The sequence below is a fragment of the Hemibagrus wyckioides genome, linkage group LG23, assembly GCF_019097595.1.
Source record: "Hemibagrus wyckioides isolate EC202008001 linkage group LG23, SWU_Hwy_1.0, whole genome shotgun sequence".
Lineage (NCBI taxonomy): Eukaryota > Metazoa > Chordata > Actinopteri > Siluriformes > Bagridae > Hemibagrus > Hemibagrus wyckioides.
The window spans coordinates 78,132-95,362 of record NC_080732.1 but is presented as its reverse complement, the minus strand read 5'-3'; the positions used below and the strand labels follow the sequence as shown (position 1 = coordinate 95,362).

General features: G+C 42.8%; 1 protein-coding gene across 1 annotated transcript; it reads left to right on the top strand.

The window, feature by feature from the left end:
• Nucleotides 1–253: 253 nt before the first annotated feature.
• Nucleotides 254–16,046, top strand: larp4b (La ribonucleoprotein 4B). Its single transcript, XM_058376278.1, has 17 exons — nt 254–728; nt 2,724–2,863; nt 6,504–6,648; nt 7,390–7,545; nt 7,637–7,718; nt 8,193–8,329; nt 8,410–8,513; nt 8,604–8,714; nt 8,830–8,883; nt 8,978–9,187; nt 9,635–9,741; nt 9,834–10,085; nt 10,226–10,271; nt 10,354–10,536; nt 12,933–13,066; nt 13,424–13,532; nt 13,763–16,046. Exons 2-17 carry the CDS (start codon nt 2,777–2,779, stop codon nt 14,006–14,008), a joined length of 2,163 nt encoding a protein of 720 aa, XP_058232261.1. The 5' UTR covers nt 254–728; nt 2,724–2,776; the 3' UTR covers nt 14,009–16,046.
• The last annotated feature ends 1,185 nt before the right edge of the window (nt 16,047–17,231 follow it).

Genomic DNA, 17,231 nt, shown 5'->3' with positions numbered 1-17,231 from the left:
AGTATAATCATTTTTATTTATTTTTTTTTAATCGTTATTGTGTTTATGTTTTAAACCCCTTATCGTTTTCGTCTTTTACACGAAGATAAAGACAGAGAGATGTATCATAAACAGAAACAGCTCTGGGCCATGCTGCTGCTGGACCTCAGGTCAGTCCTCCATGTTGTTACTCTTGTAGCGTTTTGTACTTTTTGATCTCTGCTGCGATCCGTACAGCCGGCTGTCCAACCGCTAGAGTCTCGCGCGGCACTGAGGCGGGATTTCATTGAGGGACGAAGCTAAAGCTAAAGTGAAAACACAGAGTGGGAGGCGGAGGGAAGTGAGCGCGCTGAGACTCGGGATAAGATCCAGAGCAGACGGACACACGCCGCGTGCGGAAAACCGGGAGAGTGAAGGACATTGCGCTCGTGCTTGTGTTTGTCGTGCTGTAGAGTAAGCAGCGCGCGAGGCGGAGTTTGTGTCACCGCCGATTCGAAGAATACCAGCGCTGTAATGATGCTAAGCTAGTTAGCGAGCTAGCTGTGTGTTAGGTCCGGGTTTTACAATCTAAAGTTAGCTAGGTATCGACACACGAGTCAATCAGAGAGTCGACTCAGAAGGTGAACTGTTCATGCGAGTATAATTCAGAGTTGAGGAGAAATCTCCCGCGGCGGTGAGAGTGCAGGAGGAGCCCCGGCCCTGAACACTCCAGCTCGGTGTGCGGATTAAACTCCGGCGCTAACACACAGGTGCGTCTCTCCCATCACTCACACACCGACATCATGTAGCTGCGCTGTGGAAACATCTCACTACCTTCAGATCTGCTGATAACCCGCACTTTAATCTGACCCTCACACGGTGCTGCATAGCCCAGCAGTCTGTTAACCTAGTTAATTTAGTCAGGGACTAGTTAGTTTGCTAACACTAAATTAGCTAGCGAGTCAGGACGATGGCTAGCCAGTATGCTAATTAGCCGATGCTGCCAGCTGTTAGTTTGGTGTGAACGTTTCAAACATTTTTTCATTATAAAGTCAAATAACTGCTGATGTTCTACTGACTAAGTTTAATCACAATATTCAGGGATTTTCTCTAGTCTCGGATCACTGAGAAATCACTAGAGAATGCTAATCCTGAAGCTAGCTTCCTGTTAGCTAATAGCTGGGCTCCTTTTTGTTTTTGTTTATTTTGTTCTGTGATATTAATCATGATCACCCAGAGTTTGTTTATTTTTATATGGATCTCAATCTTTTGGCTAATCTTCAGAAAAATCTTAGTCCTTAATAAATGTCTGTAGTCTTCTGTTTGCTTAAACAGATAATTTTAGTGATAATCGGATAGTATTGTGTAGAGTAGAGATGTGTAGAGTAGTACAGTGGAGAGATGTGTAGAGTTGTGTTGTGTAGAGCTCACATCACTCTGACCTTCACCCCTTTCATGTCCTGTATGAGTTCAGATGATTTCTCAGGACTAAAACACCTCTCTGATCTAAAAACGTGTGGTGGTGTTATTGTTGTTATACAGTAGTAAATTTGTCCATATTTGTTGTTTATCAGTTAAATGTTGTGTGAATCCTGAAGAGTAATCAGTGGAGTCCAGATGAAATGAGTTGTCTAGTCCAGCAGTGCGGATCTCTACAGATCCCTGTGATGTCGAGGGTCAGTGTGAGATAAAAGGCCTTATGACTGGACATGCTGAGGGAATTGAAAAAGAGCTGCAGTTTTCTGCTGAACACATTGACCAGGGGAATTAATTAGACACAGGAGTCATTCATGAGTCAGGTCTGATGTACATGTAAACAGATGAGACCAAAAAATCTATTTTAAAATGTCAGAGCTGTCCATTAAAGTCCACACACCTAACACACACACAGTGTAGTGTGTACAGCTCACACAGATGTTTCATTACATTATAAAACATTGTTTATTTTCAGCTATGGTTATTAGCACATTGGCTTTTTTTTTTGTTTATTTGTTTTTTTTCTAATGTTGTCTTTCCCACTGACTGGTCAGCTCTGTCCTATCTCACAAATCCAGAGGCAGAAACCTGTGCTGTGATCTGACTTATTTATTATTTATTTGTTTATTTTTCAATCACAGTTATTTATGATGATTTCTGTGATGTGACACTGCAAGATGAATGAAATCTGTCACTAATCATCACTTATCTCTCTGGATTGTGATTATCTGGGAGAAACACTGATCTTCTGTTTTAGGTGAAGCATGTATTTTCACTGTAACCTGTGTACATACACAGACGCTGTGCATAAGCACTTTAGATTTCTGTACAGCAGTCCGAGAACCATGATTTATTTCCCTTTTTAATCTTGTCATTTTTTTTAAATTTCCTATCTCCAGACATCTCAGCAACATACAGCTGTTCTGCTATACACAGCTGTTCCCTCAGCAGTCTCTCTTTATTCTCTCTCTTGATGATGATAAGACCAAAAGAAATCAGTTTGTCATATCACTGATAAACCCCAATAAGTGTAAACTTTTCTGTCCTTTTATGTGAGAGAACATGGTTACAGCTTTACTTCTGACTGTTTTAACACTTACAGAAAATCTGTTTGTAAATAAGTTGTTGCTATAGAAACAATAAACTATTACAATGAGCATTAATATATACCTGCACTACTGTCATCTGCTGCTGTTACAGAGAATTCATCAACACCTTCTGACCAATTACTGTCCAGCAGCACTGAGGTTAGTTTTTAACAGGTTGTATATTTCATGTCTCTCTCACAGCCTCTGTGGTGAAGTTGAGAGCTCTGCGTGAAGAGCCAAACGCTGGACGGCTCATGACTTCAGACCAGGAAGGGAAAGATCTAGCTGAGCCAGAGGAGCAGCAGGGACAGGAAGTGGAGAAGAAAGAGATTCCTCTTTTGGTAAAATATTTATCTTCTGTTTTTTAAACTGGTCTGTTTTTCTTCCGTCTTGTAAAACGTCTCGAAGAATATTTTGGCAAAGATTTCAGCCTGCATGTAAAACTGAGTTTAAGAGCCAAGGCTCGGTCAGAACTGAGCCTATTCATCTCCTCTGACGCTCGCTCTCGGGATTAGGAGTGTTTGAGTGACGGCTCCATGTGAGAACCATGTACAAATTTAAATGTGCTATTTTGAGCGTGGGGAGGGGGCTGAAGCACCATGTTGTACCTCGCGTTCTTACTCTCTCCCTCTCTCTTGGTCAGCCACGTTGAGAGCAGCTGCTTGAGGTTTGTCTGCTGGAACGATTTTTGTTTTAAAGTTAAATATGGGGTGTTGTTTTAGTAAAGAGCTAAACCCTAATCTGGTCGGCGAAAGAACGAGTCTCCTTCGGTCGGGCGTTACCGAAAGCTGCTCCGTTCAGGACGTTAAACAGTACTCGACGGTGACCGAGCCGGCTGAAGAGAGGTGTGCCGAGTACGGCCAGACGAACAGAGCCGTGGATATTAAGAGTAATCCCGTCTCCCCTGAGGTCTCGGCCAGTCTCGGTTCTATAGATAAGAGAAGCAGCAGCGTTCAGGATGGCGCGGTGGTGTGGGACGAGTTGAAGGACGACTCCTGCAATAAATCTCTGGGGAACATTTCAAAAGATTCAGACAGTCGGGCCCTGACTGAGACGGCGATATTGAACTCTGTCAAACGGAGAATAGCTGAAAATGCAGTAAAACGGGCCAACTGGTTCTGTGAAGTCGATTTGCCTCCGAATTCAACAAGCTTTAAACCCCGATGTGAGAATCTTGCTTCAGACACACACATCAGAGCCACGTGTACTTCACACAATGTCAGTATGGGGGTCCAGACTACTCAGACACAGGAGCACGGGCAAACAATCAGCAGCATCGGTCTGACTAATGACCTCACTACCAACCCCTTCACAGCCAAACATCTGTATGATGATCTCCTTGATTCAGATGGGAAAAGATCAAATTTTTTTACATCAGAGGGCAGCATGAAAAGGAGAACTCAAAGCTTCTACAGCATTTGTTCAATTGATGCAGATGATCTCGGGGTCGAGCAGGAACCAGCAGACATGACAGATCCTGCAGCATTCGATGGCACTAACAGTGAAATGAAGGTCTTTATCAGCACCTCACTGAGTAATGCTGCTTTAGAAACTTCAGATGGGTCTAGAGAAACACAGGAAGTTGAGGAGAAGGTGTCTGAAGATCTCCCGGCAGAAATGCAGCCTTTACTCAAGGCTAAGGTGCTCCCTGTTGCCATTGGGATGTTTTGTGATGTGGGCTTAGATGAAAATGCTGCGTCAGAAAAATGTGTTTCTGTACCTTCTGAAAACAGAATGATTGAGAAAAGTAAAATGGATAGACCCGATTCGCATGTCACAGGTTTGGAGGAGACTGTTCATGAAACCATTTCTGATCTATTAGAAAGAACTGACCAGCTTATTGAGTCCATGGTGGATCGTAAAAACGTGGACTGTTTTTGCGAGACATGTGTTAACACTGATACGGAATTCATTAACATAACAGAATTGGGTTGTGAAAGTCAGTGCTCAGAAACACCAGAGCAAGAACCCAAAAGAGTCTCCTCAGAGTCAACAAACTTGGATGATGATAATGAGGATCATTTAAGTAGCTACGTGGACTGTAGTGAACCCAATGCACAGGTGAATGTGATGAACGGAACATTGCACGAACTCGTCCCACGTTATATGAACCCTCATAACGACTCGGAGCAGGACCTTTTAAGCTTTGAAATCTCCACTATGTCTCAGATTGTTAAGGATGAACCTTCTTCTTTTGTTCCTTTTTCATTAGAAGGTGATCAGAAGAGTCGAGGTTTTAGCACAGAAAGCAGCTTCCAAGACACTGGTGCATTAAATCTGTATTCTAAATCTTCTGCACCTCCTGTTCAGGACAGGACAGGACCGGACGAGTCCATGTGTTCTTACACTGAAAGTGAAAACGCAGCCACAGAGCCAGTTCAAGGATCCAAGTTTAACTCACTTCAGTACTTAGACTCTTTCACATCAGATATCTCAGGAGGAAATGGTGATGTGCACCAGCCAAAGGTGTTTCGGACAGGGTTCGTTGATTACCCTGGGTTTGATTCCTGTCCTCTGCTGACTCACCATGATGCAGAAAAGAGGGAAATTAACTTTGGCATGGAGGACGTCACCTGTCACATTTCATCCACAGAGCTGTCGGACGTAGCACCCGAATCTGAGACTGCAGTCGAGCATGTAGAGACGAGCAAGAGCTCTGTGCATATAAACTCCATGACTGATTATGACTATCTTCCTGCAGCTACTCAGAGTTTAGTGAAGGATTTCTGTGAGAACCCGACAGAGCAGGAATTCTCACCATTGCCCCTTGTTGGTTCATCTGATGTTAACTACTCTTTACACACAAATCTAGAAGATCTGAGCCAGAATGAGACCCTGATTCAAGTTGAACCCTTTAATGAACAGACACTGGAAGGACAGAATCAGATTTCATTCAGTATCGTTCCTGTTAAAACTCCTGAAATGGAATTGCGGAATTCCAAGTCAGCGGATTTTAACCTTACTCCTGGCAGGAATAATGAGGAGCAAGTAATGCGTGTATTTGAAGGCAGCAGTGAAAATACAGCCTTGTCTGTCCACTCGTCCTGTTGCGCTAAGCTGCCTGACACCTTCCAGAGCCTCACAATGTCCAAAAACAGTTTACAGTGTGAGAATGTGCACATTCCCACGCACACTCTCTTGGGGAAGACTGGCATGCCGAGATCCTCCGAACCGTCCAATCAGAAGCCGGACCTGACGCAAGGCGATGTGCAGGACTTGCGCATGATCAGCACTGCAGTGCAGCAGGTGGGAATCGACTGCAAATTTCAGAGAACCATAAGGCCGATGTTTGAAATTGGAGAACCAGCACATGCCTTAGAAGGACCTGACAGCTCTGATGAAGGTGTGGGGGGCTTTGTGATGAGCAGACTTCAGGGATATCGGCTCGTTTCGGATACTAATCGCGTTCTCGGAACTGATGGAACGTGCCCTGTTCCCGATTTTAGTTCTGAAAACAAAGCTATTCCTCTTCCTATAGAACCCGACCAGGTGGACCTTTACGCCAGCATGCCCTCATATGAGATTCACTTTCTCGGCCCAAACACGGTCACGGTCCCAGTGCAGGTCGAAAATCCACAAAGTCTGACCTCCACAAATGAGTCCGAAAGAGAACGAGGTGTACTAAACATGGTTTCTGACCTTCTTGGTAAATCCGAGGTGGATGGAGACTGTGGTCACTTTCTGTCTGTGTGGGCGGGAGAGCCTGAGATAGAGTCAGCATGGCGGTATCGGCTCTCTGAGGAAGAGCCGATGGGACGAGACGGACAGGAGGAGGGTAAAGCCGATTCAGCTCTGGAGTCTGAGCGTGTCCAGGCATTTATGGCATCGTACCCGTACAGCCTGTTAGTTTCTGATGCGGCATGTGTGTGGGACTGGCAAAAAGCTTATGGGCATCTTGTAAGTCTGTGTCAATTCTATGTGGTTTAATGACCAACTCGTTGTGTGAAATTTAGCTGGCTGATGCAAGTCTTTATTTCTCAGGAATCCAACAAGGTCTCTGATCTGAACCCTAATGCAAAAGCATGGGCCAGTTATATTCCTAACCAGGAAGCGTGTGGACCAGCCTACACACACTGTCTCCAGCCATGGGTCAACTCCAGTGATGCAGGAAACACTGGCCAACAAGGTACACCTTCCAAGTATTCCTAGCTTCATTTAATCAGAATTTTTTAGACCTGATCTATCTCTGGATCATAAAGTTTCTTCTGTGCCTATTTTAATAATATGATTAGTTCTCAAAGTTTGCTTATGACTATGCTAAAACATTCAAAATTAGATTGAAATCTTTATTCAAATTTTTTTTAATTACGCAAACCTGGATTTCAGCCTCATTAACGTCCTAGTGGTTGATAATAATTAGCTGGAGGAAGAACAGCATTAGGTGTCATTTTCCACCATAAAAATTCAGAGAAATCTCTTAAAGTGATGTGACATAAAAATGAATATTATTTTCTCCTAGCTCAGTGGGTTTATCGAGGGATTGCATGTCATACATTTAAAAATATATACAATAATTGATTGGTTTATGTTGACCTCAGTGTTTTACTATTATAACATTACTATAGCCAGTGGCTCAGAATACAGTGTATGAGGAACCCTGGACTTGCTGAAGCACTGCCCATCCACTCATTCTGAATTCTGTTTCTTGTAGTTGTAGTGGAAATCACAACCCCTCTTTATCCAAGCTATTTGCATTATTACCATGGTCTTCTACACACTGTAGTGTTTAACTGCTCTCTCTTGACACGGTTGCCTGAAAATAAGATATTATCTAATGAAATCCTATACAAATCTGTTTCTATATTATATCTGTTCAGGATCCATTTATCTGATGATGAAAATGTTTGTTTTTTTCCTTCTGTTTCAGGTTTTGTGCCTAGTGATGACTGTGAGAAATGGAATGAAGTACCACAAGTACCTGTGTCAGTAGGACTGCAGTCAGCAGAACCACCAGAACCTGTGGACATGGAAACAGCAGACAATCAGTTACCCTCTGGCCCACAGCAAGACACCAACATAAAGGGTACAGTCGTTAAACGCTAGCGTTAAACTCGCATTTTCAATGGCACTGTGTACATGGCATTTATGTGACTAGAATTTTTTTGTTTGAGTAGGAAGTGATGGCTCAGATTCCTCCAGGCAGCTAGAAGACCTCAGAGAGCAGCTGAAGGCTACCCTGGAGTTTTGTCTCTCTAGGTAAGTACTGTTAAATTGCTGACAGCTGGGGGGTGGGGTGTTAGAGGGTAGAAATGTAATTACTAAAGTTTAGGGACAAAGGTTGGATTTAGCTCATATTTTCAGTGTGACATTAAGCTAATTTAACACTTTCATAGCTTCTCTTATGTTCTCTCGACCAAGGGTGTCAATATGTCGGGAGCTTTAATGAATAGACTAAATGAGATTATTGTGCCTATGTCTCTAAGGTGTACTTTGTAAAGATTTGAACTGGACCGAGTGATTTGAGTACTTATTATATCACAGTATTGAGCTTGTTTATAATAGAATTATAAGAAACTGCTGTGGACATGGGTGTAGATTTCTGACTGTGTAGGAGGCTCGTACACAATGTGAGGCTTTGTAAAATGGAGTTTATTCAAGGACACCGGAGTTGCAGCTCGGTTCTCTCTCAGTTGCAGTATCTGATCATGGTTCTTTTTTCCGACCTCGTAGGGAGAATCTTGCCAACGACATGTACCTCATCTCTCAGATGGACAGCGATCAGTACGTGCCCATTGTGACTGTAGCTAATCTCGATCAGATCAAGAAGCTCAGCACGGATATCGATCTTATTGCTGATATTTTAAAGAGTAAGTCATCATCTGCCAATGATTATGATTCATCTTTTTGACATTTGACTTGGGATTAATATTTTCTTAATATTTTGCAGCGCTTCCTCTTGTGCAAGTGGATAAATGTGGTGAGAAAGTGCGACCAAATCAGAATCGCTGCATTGTTATCCTCAGAGAGGTGCCTGAAGCCACTCCTATTGAGGTAAACATTATAATCTGATAACCTTCATGTGGGAAATAATCAATGCTGTGTGTGTCCCCTGTTGTATAATGATTATTTTGCTTTTTTAAGGAAGTGGAGTCGCTCTTTAAGAGTGACAAATTGCCCAGATTTGTCCATTGTGAGTTCGCCTATAATGATAACTGGTTCATCACATTTGAGTCAGAAGCTGATGCACAGCTGGTAAACCTGCACGAGTTTGTTTGTTTGTTTGTTTGTTTATTTATTTATTTATTTAACTTATTTAGCTTTACTCCCATGTGATTGTATAATTATCTTTGCTTTGTTATCTGTTCAGGCATATCAGTATCTTCGAGAGGAAGTGAAGACTTTTCAAGGAAAGCCTATAAAAGTAAACTTCTCAGAGCATGCCTATGTTTCATTATTAATCATTTTATTTCCTTTAAAAATGAGCTGACCGTCTTATCACTTTAACTTGATTCTAGGCGAGGATCAAGGCCAAGGCCATCGCGGTCAACACTTTTGTGCCAAAGAATGGATACAGGCCAGTGGATATGTCCTCAAACATGCAGCAGCGCTATACCTCGTACTACATCCCGCCTGCATTTGGGGCGCAGCAGCAGTTCCCCCCTTTCTATAGACTGGTCACTCACCAGGGCTGGTCCACTACACAGGGCTACTTGGAACCCAGTTTGGTCAGTACAAGTCAGGTGTATAACGTACACGCGCAGGTGTTTCTCTGTTTATGCACACTAGGTTGTTGGTTGAATGGCACACGTCAAACATGTACACTGATCTTCAATAACTTTAATTCTACAGATATTACATCACTTTAAATGTAACTATAAATGGATAAAACTAGATTATTTTGAATTTGCTGTGGTATAAGAGGAAAAGACACTTGAGGAAATGTCAATAAAATCTGATAAGTTGCCTTGTGGTAAGTGTAACTCATCATATTCAACATCCCAATGTTGATTTTCCTGTAACTGCACACCCCCAAGAGTGTTATTCTTTCGTTATACACCAGTGTTGTACTATTGTTTTGCTGCTGTAGCACTTCATTTATCCCAGATGAGAAGTGTAGGTGCTCATTAATGACACAGTTACTTAGTGCTGTAATCCTGTTTACTGTCCTTTAGGTCAGTCCATTCACTAATCCTGGATTCATCAACGGCTTTGCTGGATCTCCCACTTTCAAATCAGCCACTGCACCTTTAACTGCCAGAGCGTACCAACCCAGGAACCGGTAACATGCTGTTCTTTTAGAATTAAAGAGTGTGTGTCGCTCTTCCTCCTCCCTCTCACTGGCATTGTGTGTGTGTGTTTGAACTCTTGTAGGAACCAGAATAAAAGCCACACACGACCCTCTGCACCAGCTGCAGAACGAGGAACTGCTTTGTTGGAGAACCCCAGTTCCTTTACCAACTCCACCGAGCGCATTCCCAATGGGACCCGTACACCCCACACACATCAGCTGGGCAGCCGGCCGAGATTATCCAGCGCTCCGAGTTACCCTCGCAGGGAGCAGGTCGGGAGTGGACGCATGGAGATGAATGGAGCAGATTACTCGCCTGTTATGGGGAGAGGAAGGTAATGCATCAGACTTGTTGCTCTTCAGTCTGTGGTGTGATCATTTCTTGTGTGTGAGAAACACTTACAAATTATCACTATAGTTTATGAATGTCTAGTCTGTGTGCATTTCAGACTGCAGTCTGATTTTTGTTTTGTAGGAGAAATGGCTATGGCTACAAGAAAAGAAGGGATGATAAATTTTCAGTAAGTTATTTAGTGGATAACAGTCTTACCTGTTGTGTAGCTGTCAGTACAGCTGTATAGAATTATTATATTGTTTTTACAGAAAGCACCCACACAGTCGCCCCCTCCATCCCAGGAACGTGCTCCTTCTCCGAGTTTTGAGCTGGGACTGTCGAGTTTCCCTCCCCTGCCTGGAGCTGCTGGAAATCTCAAACCTGAAGTGAAGCCTGAGAACAGCCTGGAGAGCCGACTGTCTGACATAGTCACCGGAGTGGCCAAAGACAAGGTGCAGTTTCTTCTTTCTCTTCTCTCCTCACATTGACACAGAGGTGAAATTTGGGTCAGATCAACTGTCCATGCATTTAAGTCTAAAGTGCAGTAAGAAAGAAAAGCTTGAATGAAGCCAGTGTTGCAGGATTTACGGATGTAAAACCAGGCTAACGGCACACAGGATTAAGGACAAGTGTTCAGACGTATAATTTGCTCAGTGTGCTTTATATAAACCAGGTGTGTAGGAGGAGAGGGTCATGGTAAGAGTAGGTTCATGATAATGTTTCAGAGCAGAAACCTTCACAATGAAAAGCTAACATCTGGAAAATATACAACCCTCTTTAATGTCCTGCTCATCACTTTTATGATTGTTGAGCTTTGCTGATATTTCGGCTTGTTGGCTGATTTTCTCTGTAAATTATTCGGACATTAATAAACACAGCAGTAGATCACTATGTAGAATCAGGAAAGAGCTCGGTTCTCCTGGACCTGGTTAGAAGTCTTCCAGCAGCATTTTCAATGCACTTAGGAATTTTTAGGAATTCCAGTTAGAAGTTGAACCTCTTGATAGCAGAAAAGCAAAGAGTCTTTAATTCAGTTTTTAAGATGATAAAATGTTAATCAGATAAAGATCAGATCTGAGTCACTTAGAAGACTGATTTTAGATGGATTTTCATTTGGTCATCTCTCTTTACAGTAACCGCTGTTTTGTCTTTATTTAACCGAAGGAATAACGTAATTTGACTCATCCAACAGTTCATCTCTTCCGTACCCTCACACCCTTGAGTCTATTGGAGTGTGATGGTTTGGTGAAAGAGCTCTGTGTATTTTGCGTATCAGCTGAATAATTCTTTTACACAGACATGCAGTTCTCTCTGATTTTGGAGAATATCATTTGTATATTTATCATGATTTTGAGCTCGAGTATGGGTCAGGAGTTGATCCCGGCGGGATTTCACATGCCGTTGTGATGGAATCGGCTCTGTAACTCCTAACAGTAACAAAACAATCTCAACCTTCTTCATATACAGTCTGAACTGTTTCAGGGCTGTTCCTAAAAGTCTACACAGTCCAGACTGGAGTGTTTTGGACCACTAAGAATTTTGTGGTGAATTGTGTGTAATTGTGACATAGTGACAAAGTTTTTTTAAGCGGCCTAAATCGGAAAAGTCCGGGAGGTACTGATGCTCATTCCAATGTTGTTTTTGACATTATTACTGAAGAAACATTCATTACATTTTTCTGTTGAAAGGAATTTAGAGGTCACTAGTGGGCAAGTCAGCTTTCCAGGATACACCAGCATGTCCTGATATAAGTTATTTTATCAGTAATGCACCAGGAACAAGAGAGTACAGAGGGATTTAAAAGAAAGAAACCTGCTTGCAGTGGAATGCAAAAAAGTCACAATAGGTGCACTTACCTTCATTTAATCAGGTTTCGGATAAAAACATCAAATCAAGCTTGTGTACATAAATCATTAAATAAAGATGATGTGTTGGAAAGAAACATGGCAGTAGGAAGAGTCATTTTTATAGTTGAACTGGAAACCCCTGTGGCAGTCCAAGATTAACGTGGAGTATTTTAGAGATTAGACTGCTTCATCATGCAGATTGAATGAATCCTATTCCGTCTATTATTAATGAAAACTGGAACAGAGGGAAATTACTGGCTCGCTAAGTCTCAGCTTGTCTTCAGCCTTGAGTACCATCTCCTGCAGTGACCTGGACCTGACTCATCTCAATACTGTAGGTGTGTGTGTATTATCTTCTACAGTGCTTCAGTGGTCATAGGGTTGTCATGGCGTCCAGTGCCATGTGGCCTTTATTTTGAGGTGCAGAGGTGTTTCAGAGGTTAAAGAGATCAGTCTGAGTGAGGAAGGGAGAAAGATGGCTCTCTGGTTTTCGGGCTGGACTTGAGGGCTGATTGAACCAGCTGCTCTGTTTTCTTTGAAAAACCATATGACAGGGAGAGGATGGTGTGGGACACACAGACAGACAGACAGGTAGGGTGTTGAGTGGGGTTTATAGTGGTGCGCTTTGTGCAGAAAGGTGTGTTCTTCCGTGAGTGAATGACAGTTCTGTGGGTGTAGTCACCTGTCCGTGCATCTGATATCAGACATACATGACCGAGCTCAGTGTAGCTGTCCAGATGTTGTGTTTTTTCCAAGTCAAGAAGCTCTCATTGTCATTCAACCATATATAGCTGATGAAGTATACAGTGAAATGAAACTGCGTCCCTCCAGGAGCCTGGTACTACATAAAACACCACAGAGCTACAGACTAAAGAGTGAAGTTGTCCTAGCCACTTGCAAGTGCAAGACAAAGACTATACTGGACGATACACTACCGGCAGATACAAACTAGTTACTGCTGTCAGTGCTAAAGTCATTTCACAGAGCTTCTTCTGTCTCAGCCTGTAAATAAGGAAGCAGCGAGCAGCAGTGTGACTTCAGGAACCCATAGAGAACCAACACAGACTGTTCACAGTCCTGTTCCTCAGCCTGCAGTGGAACAGCAGAACCCAGTGTCTCCCAGCTACAAACTGAGGTACAGCATGAGGCCAGTTAGTTTAGTTTGTAATCATGTCTGATAGTAATGAAATAATTACCAGTTAATGAACTGTTCCACAATCATAAGACTTCATTTCATACGTGTTCAGTACGTGTTAAATCAACTTTGAATTATAAACCGGTTATGACAACGTGGTGTTATATTGTGCATTTTATTCGTATAGCACTTTTTTTTTTACAGAGTGGAGTTTAGTTATTTTTGCATCAGTCTGTTCTTGTTATTAAAGCTTTAGTTATAATATTAATTAAATCCTAAAAGCAATGTTCAAAGTTTTATCACAAAATGTATTTAATACTGATTTTTTTTTTGTACTCAACATGTGATGACTTTTAGCTCATTGAAGTCACCGGAAGGAAAGCTGAAGGAAATGACCTCACCTGTGGAGAGGTCTACAGTATCTGATCCTAAAAGTCTAACTCAAGTCCAGAATACTCCAACTACAGTAAGTGTGACCTCCTTACCATAATTCTGCTAAAACTCATCAGATCTCTCTGGTGAATAAACACAGCCTTTTGTTTCGTTATTTTGGTCCATAATGTGCAGCTTTAATTCCAAGTAATTTTTTTTACAGTAATAAACTAATTAACTAGTTAATTCTAAATATAAATAATAACCCTGTATTAATTTGTGGCATGAAGTTCCTTGTGATGTAACGCACATGTAATCGCTCAGGAGCCCCGGAAGCCGAGTTACGCCGAGATCTGTCAGAGGATACGGGATGCACCGACCCAGCAGCCACTAGCTGAGTCCAAACCCACTGCCGCTTCGCCTCCTTCCACAGAAGACCCCGCCTCACTCGACTCTGCAGAACCCAAATGCAAAGAAACCCGGCCCGTCTCTGCCAAACCCGCACCTCACCGAGCCCGAGAGGCCTGGAAGTGTCACCCGGGCGTCGGAGACGTAGCGCCTCAGTCCTGAGAGCCGAGCGGAAGCAGAGGAGGGACGGAGACGGGTCGAGCGCTCGGTACCGTCCCTTGGCCCGGCCGCACGCGCACACGACAAACACTGATGCCGAAATCAGGGCCTGCACATGACGGCACTCCCGGGTGCATGAGGGTTTTCGGTTCTCTCTACTTTTACCCTGTGTTCATTTACCACATGTTTAAGTTTGAGTTATGAGATGTGAGGGTTGTGGCATTGTTGTTGCTGGACAGTGGGATTGTTGTTGGAGGACAGTGGGATACATCAGCCTACAGAGATGAAGCTTGGTTTTGTTTTGTTTTGTTTTTTTATTTGGAGTTTAAGGATTTTGGTTGTTAAAGACTAAAGTAGTGCTGGTGGTGAACAGACTGAGAGTAGTACTGATCTGAATTTTCAGACTTTTCTTGTTTTTTTTTTTGTTTGTTTGTTTGTTGTTGTTTTTTTAATCAGAATGTATATAATTTTGTACCCCCAGTGTACTGGCACTAACACACTGGTCTGATTCTGTTCCTCTTTTCTACACCGGGCTAAACGTTCGTAGCTGTGATGCCGGCGTGATTCAGTCTGATTTGTGTTTAGTTTTTATTCCATGAGTTACCACTGGAGTAGAGTTCTGAGCTCTCATTAGGTTTTTTTTTTTTTTTTTTTTTTTTTTTTAAACCGGCATAAACATGACCCTTTCCCTGTTTTTTAATCATTCGTACTGATGTGGTAAAGTAGCTGGCATAACTGTTACCTTGTCCTGTGTGCATGCTGTCTTCTCTCTTTTTTTTTAAACACTTTTAATAGTTTCTCCTGTTCCCATATCGCTGTAGAAGTTTCTGAGGCTGTGTGTAAGAGACACTCATCATACTGACGATTCGGCACACCTGAAAACATCACAGGGGAAACATGCGTGTCTGGATGTGATGACTGACACTACACATCTCTCCTGATCACTTTTCTGTGTGTGATTTGTGGTGATGCACCTCTCCTTGTTTTGTCTATTACAGTAGAGGTGCGGGCGTGTTGTGTGTTGTGCGGGCGTGTTGTGCGGGCGTGTTGTGCGGGCGTGTTGTGCGGTTGTGCGGGCGTGTTGTGCGGTTGTGCGGGCGTGTTGTGCGGCTGTGCGGGCGTGTTGTGCGGACGTTTTGTGTGGGTGTGTTGTGCGGTTGTGCGGGCGTGTTGTGCGGCTGTGCGGGCGTGTTGTGCGGACGTTTTGTGTGGGTGTGTTGTGTGTCGCGGGTGTGTTGTGTGTTGTGCGGGTGAGGTGCTCCATCTCATCATGTTCTGTTCTTTATCTCAGTAAGAGGAACCATTACGGAGAATAATGTGTGTCGTCATGTTCTCAGACGCGTGTGTGTGTGTTATTTACACGCTCAGCCTGCTAGTCATGCACCGTGTATCACATATCGTCACGTCTCTTACTGAAACTTCTCCTTTAATCGCTCATGTCTTTAGTTTGTTCTCGGATCCTTACAGATATTTCGTTTGTTTTTGGCAGAGAACCCGATCCTGTGTTTTGTCTTCCTGCTGTGTGGAGTTCCTCACACTGCTCTGACCTTCTGTTATTCTGCTGAACTGGAACCATTTCATATCTAATGTCCAGTCTTTAATCCAGTCCTCCTCCTCATCATCATCATCACAAACAGATAAAGTTCTGATTAAAAACTTTAATGTGGTCAGAAAAACACCATTATAATTTAACATTGCTCCACTTGAATTTTATTTTAAACTTGAAGAATGTCTCTGCCTTAACTTTTTTTAGAAGCCTGTTTGCAGTTGATTTCAGACAGAAAAGGCTGAAGTGGTTTAGGGAAAGTTCTCAGCCTGAGTTTCTGCATTTCTGTAGCACAATACTCCTCGGGTTAAATTGGGGTCAGTTCTGTTTTTTTGCTGTTTCTTTTCTTTTGTTTTTGTGTACAATGCTTCTGGTCAGAACTGTAATGTGTGCGTTCACTGTACAGATGTAAATAATTGGGGAAAAAGTTAAAAATGGTACCATAAATTGGTTAAGAGCAAGATGTATTAAAATAAATGTGGATGAGAAACTGGACACCTGATGAGTTGATTCCTGCCTGCATTTTCTCTAGTGCACATATTTACATTTACACCATAAGGTGGCGCAGTTGGAGCTTCTACACTACATTTAGTTAACATTCATCTTCTAATACACTACTCACAAAAAGTTAAGGATATTTGGCTTTTGGGTGAAATTTATGGAAAATGTAAAAAGTTCACACTACAGTGATATTATATCATGAAAGTAGGGCATTTAAGTAGAAGCTGCAATGGTGATTTCCTCATCTCAAACAATTTATTGAAACAAATTAGGCCTGTGTTGTTCATGCAGGGGCACAATGACTGGATTAATGATGTTATTCAGGTAGTATTGTCTTGTCACTGTACCATTCACAAGATGTAGGTCAGTTCTGTATTGAGTGGACACACCTGTCCAGACTGTAACACCACCACAACAGTGGCTGATGCATAGCGCTCTCCTTGACGTCTCCAACATCGTTGGGTCCATCATTTCTGCTCAACGTGAATCGACTTTCATCAGAGAACAGCACTGAGGCCCACGGGTCCCTTGTCCAGTGTAAATGCTCCCTGGCCCGACGCCTGTGCCTGGGGGTGTGGTCAGGTACCCTTGCAGGTCGTCTAGCACGCAGACCACGCTGATGTAAACGGTTTCGAATGGTCTGACGTGACACTTGGGTTCCTCTCACCTCCCTTAAATGTGCCTGGAGTTGAGTGGCATTCATCATCCGGTTCCACAGGGCACTGTTCACAATGAAGCGCTCATCAACGTGGGATGTGACCAAAGGACGTCCACTTCTATGCCTTTCTGTGACTCTTCCAGTCTCTCTGTATCTCTGTCCCAACCTGCTGATGACACTCTGTGACACTCTAAGCTCAGTGGCCACTTCCCTCTGAGAACATCCTGTTTGAAGCCTCACAATGGTGAGGTTCTGTTGATCAGTTGTTAGGTGTGGTCTTGGTCTCATGATGTCAAAATGTGAACAGCATGATGAAGAGGACTGTTTAAATACCAATTCTAATGGAACCAGAAAATTTATTGGTGGATTCATGGATCAAACACCAGTTGTGAATTTTGCCGTTAAGCACCTTGTTAGAGAACAGCAAGTTCTGCAGAAAGTACTGAAACACTGAACAGTTGGACATGTGCATTCAGAAGTGTAGAGAAGGTCAAATTAAGTTCACCTGGAAAGGTTATAGT